We start from the raw sequence: 9,458 nt of genomic DNA on the forward strand, positions 1-9,458 counted from the left end.
CACTTTCATATAGTCAGATCTCTCATTCGGATATGATTTGAGTTAATTCATGTAACCCTTTTAAAAATATCAGAAATGTTATATTTAAAGTTTCATACTGAATTATAAATACTACAATGAATATTTAAATTTAAATTATAGGAACTAAATTCAAAACTACATCAATTATGTAGATTAAAAATCTATCTATTTCTTTAACTTTCCAATTTTTTTTTATTATTATTTTTACATTTACCATTTTAAGTTTCACTTAAATTTGTCCTTCTTTGTGGGGGAAAAAATCATTGTCAATGAGGATGGAGTATCACATCAAATTCAACTTTATGCACTACATAATTTTCAAATCAAGATAATTTATTAAACATTTACTAATGTCTTTTTTCCATGTTTTAGTTTAGAATTTTGACTAAATTGCAATGTATGGGACAATAATATTTTAGTTGTGTGATATATTTGTTTCTAAAAATGGAGATATGAGCTTGGATCATTGCCAACGTCACTTACCATTCCCCCACCAACATTCATTTAATTTACAAAATAAGTTTAATATATATATTCCATTAATAACACTATGAAAATTATATCTAAAACGTTGGATTGTATCAATTTAAACTTTAAATTTTTATTAGTAAACCAATTTAGACTAATTTATAACTATTTTGATTACTTAATTTCATGTAAAAATCAAATCAAAGTTACAAGAATTCATAAAATTATTTTTCTTCTAAAATTCCTACGAAGTAATAGAAAATATATCTTGTTATTCTTTCTAAGCAAGTATAAATTAAATTAGCATTAACGTAAGCTTACTTTAGTCAATATGAATTATTGAAATCTTGTTGGAAGTTCTAACTTTTTCATAATTATGATTGATTCCATAATGGTTGATCTTAATGTAGTCATATATACCTATGTACTCTAACAAAAACTAATACAGAAACATATCTAAGGTGTATTTGATTTAACTTTTCAAATTATTTAATTTTAGAAAAAAATGAAATATTTGACAACCATTTAAAATAGTAGTTGAAACATTTTTAAACTATATTTTAAACCATTTTTATCAGAGGGGTTTAAATAAAAATGATTTAAAAAAAAATACTTTTTTTCTCTAATCTTTCTAAACAAACTCATTTAAGATGGGTAAACTGATTTTTCTTAAAGTAGGGAGATTTTCAAAATAAGAAAAACTATTTACATAAAATAACAAAATTTCAATCTTCTTTGATAAAGACTGATAGAAGTCTATCAGTGTCTATCAGTAATAAAAATTTATAGAAGTCTATCAATAATAAACGTCGATAGAAGTTTATCAGTGTCTATCAATTTTTTTTTTCTATTTCTATAAATAATTTGTTATTTTTTCTATAGGTGGAAATTTCCCCTTAAACTATTGACAAACCTCCTTTAATTTAATGACCAAATTAGACTTTGTAGATAGGTAAAGAAACATTCATAATTCACCACTTACACCTCCATTATTTGTCCAAAAGTTTGCTATTGGATTTCCACCTACCTTTTGAAAAATCTTAAGTACATAAACATATAGGTTTGTACTTAATGATATATTTATAAATCTAAAGTACATGAATATAATAGGTTTGTGCTTAATGATATATTTATACACCTTTACCTTTTAGCAATCATATAAGATATTGCATTGCTTTATTAATGTTTATACACTTTGTTTTGTAAAAAAATATGCTTTAAATATGTTAGATAGTTTTTTCAACCACTCAATTTAAACTTTATTTAGTTTTTTAATACAAATTTTTATTTAGATAAGATATTTATGTTATATATTGGTTTATTTTTTCTTCATCTCAAATCACACCTACATAAATAAAAATAAAGACAAATATCAATATCCCTTGATTTTGAGAACTGTATAAATTTAAATCATAAATTAATAATTGTATCATTATAAACTTTTAACTTGAGATTTGTATCAAATTAAACCTCAAACTAATAATTATATTAATTTAAATCCTAAATTTTCATAAATATATCCATATAAATCCCAAACTTTTATAAGTCATCCATATTTAATTTAAAAAATAACATACAAAATATTTTGATATATTTAAAAACAGCTCTTTCATTAACTCATTCGTATCTGATATATGTGTTTTATTGCTAAATTAATTAAATATAGAATATTTTTTTAGTTATTCTTCAAAGTAAAGTTTATTGAAAGATAATGCAACTAAAAAAATAGATAAATGGTGCAACACGTAAGTTTGGGGTTACCTCATTTGATTTTCTTTTTTCCAAAAATATAACAATTTTACCAGTTTTTTTTTCCTTTCAAATAATGGCTTTATAATCATTATCAAGTCATGTAGGAATCATTAATGAATTTCTCCTACAAATATATTATATTCGTTTTTTTTATAAGGGATTTTTTTCAAATTTAGAAAATTAGATAAATTATGTATAAATATAACAAAATATTACTATCTATCAAAGGTAGACCATGATAGAAATTGATCAGTGTCTAATAAATATTTATTGCAGTCTATCGTTCCGTGATAGATATCTATCGTAGTCTATCATTGTCTATCACTGATAAACACTAGTCTATCGAGGTTAGAGGTTTGATTCTCTCATCTTACACGTTTGCCAATGTGAGTGTAGCTCAACTGACATAGTGCTCGTCAGTGTTTTAAAAAACCCTCTTAAGCGCAAGCCTAGGCGTGCCTAGGCCCAAGCTATAGGTCTGGCACCTCGTTTTGAAAAAGCGAGACTCACAAAATATTGCACGCTTTAGGCATGTGCCTGCCTAGGCCCAAGCTATAGGTCTGGCACCTCGTTTTGAAAAAGTGAGACTCACAAAATATTGCACGCTTTAGGCATGTACCTTTTTGAAGTCCTAAGGATCAAAGCCCTGCGCCTTGGGGTTTTTCAATTATTTTTAAAAAATAGTAATAATTAAGGAGTTTCCTTCTTTATTAACTAAAAGAATCAAGTTTACCAAAACTAAATGCAAAATTTCTTATGTTTTTTGTCATTTTTTTCCATATTTCCACTTCAATTATACTCTCTCTTTTTAATGTAACATTTTCATATATAGTGCGTCACAAAAAAAAAAAAAACCTGCACTTTTTTGTGCGTCTTGCGCCTAGGCTATAGAGGATCATTGCGCCTTGAGGCGCCTTGGGCATTTAAAAACACTAGTGCTCGTACTATCGACCTTAAGATTAGAGGTTCGATTCTCCCATCTCATACTTTAATTTCAATACTTTTGCAATATATATATATATATATATATATAACCATTTAAAATATCCTTTTTATAATGCTATAATTTCAGTTACCTTTTAACTTCTAAATCATTTAAAAGGTTTAGAAATAATTTTTAAAGAAAATCATAAATTAACTAATATAGGACTCATTTGATAAGCATTTGTTTTTTTAAGAATATTGCCTTCTCATAGTTTTGTTAGTGAAACATTTGAACTTATGGTCAAAATCTCACAAATAAAAATAAGTTTTTAAAGACAACAATTTTTTAAGTTCAAGCATTTGCAAAAAGAAAATAATTAAACTCATAAATGTTAGTGATGCTTATAAATTTATAATTTTTAGAAATCAAAAATAAAATTCAAATAGCACACATAATGTATGGTACTAAATCCACAACAAATTTAAATATTGAAGAGTCTATTCGGTAACTATTTGATTTTTTATTTTTGTTTTTGAAAATTAAGTTTATAGATACTATTTTCAACCTTCATTTTTAATTTGTTATCTACTTTTTATTAATAATTTAAAAAATTAAGACAAATTTTAAAAATAAAACAGTAACTTTTATAAACTTTTTTTTGTTTTTGAAATTTGACAAAGATTTTAACCATTGTACTCAACAAATATGCAAATCATTGTAAGATATGGAAAGAAAATAGGTTAAAATTTTCAAAACCAAAAACAAAAAACAAAATGATTACCAAATAAGGCCTATTAACATATTGGTGTAGTACTAAAATTAATTATTCTAACATATTTTCGAAGCCTTGACGAAAAAAACCAAAAACAAAAGTATCTTTATTTTTTATACCTGTTGTAACTATTTGGGTTTTTTATTTTTAAGTAAACGAGCAGTTTTTAAAACTTAATTTTTAGAACTTTGAATTTGGCATAAAATTCAATTCTGATATTTTAAAAAAAATGAAAATCACCGGAGAAAGTTAAAAAGAGAAAATTAGGCTTAATTTTCCATCACTAAAAAAAAACAATAAATGAAATGGTTGGCATCTTTATTATTACTCTTGTTTTATTCTCAAGTATCATCTTAATTTATTTACTTCTTTTCCAATGTGAATGCACCATCAAAATATATAAAATAAAGATGAAGATTGAAACTATAGTATATTTACTTTATTTTAGGACGGAGTAAAGTTTGTGGGTAGCACGTATACTTCTTTTTATATATATTATCATATTTATATTGTTTTTTTTAAGATAAAATTTACCAAAGTTTAACTAATTAAAGTACTATTATATTGATAAATGAACACAATAATGTTAGATGATATATATTGAATCTATCTTCATTAATCAACTTAAATTTTTAGGTCAATCGACAGTGTCTTAACTTGATATCAGAGCAAAATTTAGATCACTGCATGATCCGTCTGAGAATAGATATAATTATGTTATAAGAGTTACTCGTTGTATTTATGATAGTAATAATTCCTTTCATCTTTTTGAAATAATATTTGACGGTTGATTTAATAATTTAATTGATGTGAATTATTTTGAGTTGAGTTAAAATTTTAGTCTTTTAATTTTTTTTTTTTTTAAAAAAAAACTAATATCTTAAGAAGAATATTATATAGTGTATGAAGTCAAAAAAAAAAAAAAAAAAAAAAAAAAAAAAAAAAAAAAACTTCAAACTTGTCTCTTAAGGGTGTAGAAATTGCCTTAAATGTTTAATAATGTCATGTTATTATATATTTTTTTTTTGATAATGTTAACGTAAGTTATTGTTTATGTTTATTCCAATTATGTATGAGTGGTAATTCTCTTTGTTAGTATTTTATATTTCTTTTTCTGTATTTTCCTTTTTTATATTCTTAGTATGTATTTAGTCTTTCATTCACTTTTGTAAAGGTTTTGATTATTCAATAAAATACACAAAAGAATATATAACATATGTGTATTCTCCATAATTATTTAAATTAAATAATAATGTGATATATATTTATAAGAAAAATTTTTACAGATAGAAAAAATGTCAAATAAAAAAATACTGATAGACTTCTATCAAAATATATCACATAGTACGAATGATAGACTTCTATACAATAGACACTAATAGACTCTTATCAATCTCTATAAAATAACAAGATTAATTTTTGTTATTTTGAAGGAAGAGAAGAAGAAGAAACATAGGGTGTGACATGACGAGAGAATCGGGAGAACAAGAAAATATAAATAAAATAAAGAACGTGTTTAAATACGTCACTTTATTCTAACTTTCTACCTTTCATTTCTATAATTTAATGTAAAGAAAAGAAAATATTTAGTCCAAAATTTTTTATGCAGTTTTTATTTGATCTCTAAATTTTAAAATACTATGCTCAAGTTAATTTTATTTCAATTTAGTCTTCAGAATTCAAGATTTACACTTTTAACTTTTATTTCTTACTAAATACTCATTTTAATATCGGACTTTAATGTCTATTAATTAATGTAAAATAATTATAAAGTGAAATTTTAAAATTAATTTTAGTAGTGATGAAAAAATAGTAAAACGAAATTAATTATAATTCTTTTAATTTTTTAAAATTAATTAATAACATTAACGTAAAAAATTGAAGTAAATATTTAATAAAAATAGTCATCAGTATAAATCTTAAAATATAGAGATCAAATTGTAACAAAATTGAAATCACAAAAAGATGGTCACATTTTATAACCTAAGGACGAACAATATATTTTTTCCCCTTTAATCTAGTGCACCATGTCCCAATCAACCAATATTAATTTACTCAACAAGAAGCAAGATCATCACATTATGATTTAAAGTAACAATATGTTAACTATTGAGATTACATGAGGATGTTTTTCTGAGAATCAAGGGGGAGTCTAACAAGCTGCTGCAAATAATGATCAAGCTGGGCAGATAGTGTGAAAGAGGATAATGATATAGCCAAATATTTTTTTGCATAAGACACACCCTTGAGGATTGAGATTCAATTGTGGATTGGGTCCAAATGAAGAACTTAACCTTCTTGGGCGTTAAATTGGACCAGAGTATCTGGATTGAACGCAACAACCACACTTGCAACCACATCGAACAACTGGAGACCCATATGTGAGAAACTATTATTTATTTGACGGTCTCTTGGAGTTCAAAACCTAAGTTGTTTTGTAATTATGATATAACTTCTATTGCTCTAAATTGGAAGGTTTTCCTCTAGCCTTCCCACATTATAAACTCTCATGTACATTTTTTTTTTAATGCAATGAAGCTCCTCCTTTTGGGTCCAAAATGTGATGAGAGCACTACGAAAGTGTCACCGTAGTTAAGATGTTCTGGTGCGTCTATTGATTCCATTCTCTCCCAATAGTATCTTGTTTAAAAAAAAAATACATAAAATCTCACTTTTCAAATTTTATTAAGATATAATTTAAATTAACAATATTAACATTACTTACCTATAATTTAACCTAATATCACTTTAACCCCATTGGTCAAATGTAAGGACCCTATTTAATTGACAAAAACCAATAAGGACATGTGTCGGCAAATATTTTATTCCCTATAGTTTTAACAAACATGACAACATTATATTTGACTTTATCATTCAAAAGTGACAAAAAAAAATGTCATTTATACGAGATATATATATATAAAATAACCAAAGAGAGAGGTATATATTATATATATATAAATACATAGGGAAATAGGTTTTGCAAAGAGTTAGAAAACTGAAGAAAATGGGGAGAGCTCCATGCTGTGAAAAAGTGGGACTTAAGAGAGGGCCATGGAGCTTTGAAGAAGATCAAATTCTCATCAAATTCATTCAACTCAATGGTCATTCTAATTGGAGGGCACTTCCCAAAAAAGCTGGTATATAATTTAATTACCAATCATATAATTTATATATATATATATATATATATATATATATATATATATATATTTTGTTTCTATAGTAATAATTAATTAATATCTTGAATTATGAAAAAGGGGTTTCTTAATTTTTGTTTGTAGGTTTATTACGGTGTGGAAAAAGTTGTAGACTTAGATGGACAAATTATCTAAGGCCAGACATTAAAAGAGGAGATTTCACCCATGAAGAAGAAGAAACTATTATCAATTTGCATCAGTTATTGGGAAATAGGTGCTTTTTTTTTCTTTTTTTACTTAAATTATATTAACATATATTTGGAAATGGGAATTTCTATCTCCTATATGTATATTTCTTTTCTTTTCTTTTCTTTTCTTTTTCTCTTTTTTAGGTTAAGAATGGTCTTAATTGGTTGAATTAGGTTCAAATTGGTGGTCTTTTTCCTTTTGGTTAAAATTAAACCTACTAATGAGAAATAGCAAAAAATCAGTGAAACAAATGGATAGGATAGTTGCATTAAAAGTGCTATAAAAATTTAGTGGACATCATTACTAATTCAACTCTAAAGTTAGAAGACACAGAAAATTGGACTAGTTATTTGATTCAAATTTAATCATACGTTAATTTATGGGTTATTTCTAAATATAGAAAAATAAACCAAAATATTTATAAATATAATAAAATTTTACTGCGTCTATCTATATCATGATAGACACAGATAGTAGTCTATCACAGTTTATTATGATCTATCGCAGATAGACTGTAATATTTTACTATTATTTATAAATATTTTTAATAGTTTTGTCATTTAAGATAATTTACCTTCATTTATTTGATATACAAATGTAGTTGTCCTTTTATTTTTCTTCTTCTTATTATTATTATTTGACAATGTAGGGAGAGTAAACTGAACCTCTAATTATATTAAAGTTGATTATACATGTGTTTATATCTGTTGAATTAGATTCATTTTAACTTAAATGTCGTTGCAGTTTAATGAACAAAGAGTCAAAGTAGTGTAAAAAAAAAAAATTTTTTCTTTTTTTAAATTACCACCCTACTAGAAAAAAATGTCATTTAAAAAAAATACAATTTGGAATGATGATCAACTTCAAAAGATTGATTTTTTTAAAAAAAAAGATTGAGCTATGTTGTATCAAAATGGCTTGGACACTTCTTAATAACATTAGGAATATAATTAACATCTGGTAATACAAAGTATACAACAATCATAAAGTTTTATAAAAGCATAATGAATAAACTAAAAATAGAACATTCATGAATTATAAGAAATGAGAATACAAACTCAATTTAAACTAGTGTTTAAAATATGAATGGAATTAAAATTATAATTTAACTTAGTTATGATTATGCATATATATATATTTAAACATGTGAGGATTCTGCAAAGATTCTTTTGTGTAAGATTTTTAATTAGCTAACCTACAAAATCAACCTTGTTTTCTTCTTTTTCCCTTTCCTTCTTTTGAGGGCTTTTAAAAATGGGCATAATTAGATTAATTGTAAGTTAGCAAACATTAAATATCCTATTTTAAATTACTAACTAGATCTATATCATATTCTCTAATGGTATAGTTTGTATTTTTTGGTAATTTCTTTATATTATTCAGATGGGCGACCATTGCAGCAAGATTACCGGGAAGAACAGACAATGAGATCAAAAATGTTTGGCATACTCATTTGAAGAAGAGAGTGAACCAGAATGAAACTCCAAGAGATCAAACCAAACCAAACCAGAATGACGACAACCATTTTCATGATCAACCACTGTGTTCGTTGGAAATCAAATCAGATGGAGAGGAAAATGTTGATTGTTGTTCTAAGAATAACGACGATAATGACAAAAATGTCAGGCTCGTGGAGCTTGCTTTTATAGATGATTTTTTGAAGAACTTATTATCAGAAGAAGAATTCTTCGAGAACGAGTGGAATTTAGAGAAGGATTGTATAATGATAAAAGATATTAATCAATCACCCAAAAAAGTTGAAATTCCTTTGTGTGGGGAAGAAATTAGCAGTTGTAGTTCTTCAGAAAATACAGATGATATCATGGATTTTTGGAGGAATGTTTTTATGAGAGATGGAGAGTTACAAGAAATTAATATAATATGAATAAAATTTGGGATTTTATGATTTGTTAATCTATTATAAAAGAGAATTTTGGAAATTGTTTTATGCATTTTCCATTATTATTATATGAATTTTCTGTTATTAATTGTTATGCCAACTCTTGTACAAATTCTGCCTACACCTGAAAATGTGTTCCATAATAAAGAAGCTCTATATTGTTTGTTTGTTTTAATAAGAAAAATAAAAGATTCAAATTATTACCACAAATCTCTATATTTAGACATATGC

At 25.2% G+C, this 9,458-nt stretch overlaps 1 protein-coding gene across 1 annotated transcript; it reads left to right on the forward strand.

Moving 5' to 3' along the window:
* Positions 1-6,939: 6,939 nt before the first annotated feature.
* LOC120084642 (transcription factor MYB14-like) lies at positions 6,940-9,216 on the forward strand. The gene is made up of 3 exons (XM_039040453.2): positions 6,940-7,078; positions 7,223-7,352; positions 8,711-9,216. The coding sequence occupies exons 1-3, from the start codon at positions 6,946-6,948 to the stop codon at positions 9,210-9,212; spliced, it is 765 nt and encodes a 254-aa protein (XP_038896381.1). The 5' UTR covers positions 6,940-6,945; the 3' UTR covers positions 9,213-9,216.
* The last annotated feature ends 242 nt before the right edge of the window (positions 9,217-9,458 follow it).

The sequence above is a fragment of the Benincasa hispida genome, chromosome 9, assembly GCF_027475165.1.
Source record: "Benincasa hispida cultivar pf3 chromosome 9, pf3_genome.v1.1, whole genome shotgun sequence".
Classification (NCBI taxonomy): domain Eukaryota; kingdom Viridiplantae; phylum Streptophyta; class Magnoliopsida; order Cucurbitales; family Cucurbitaceae; genus Benincasa; species Benincasa hispida.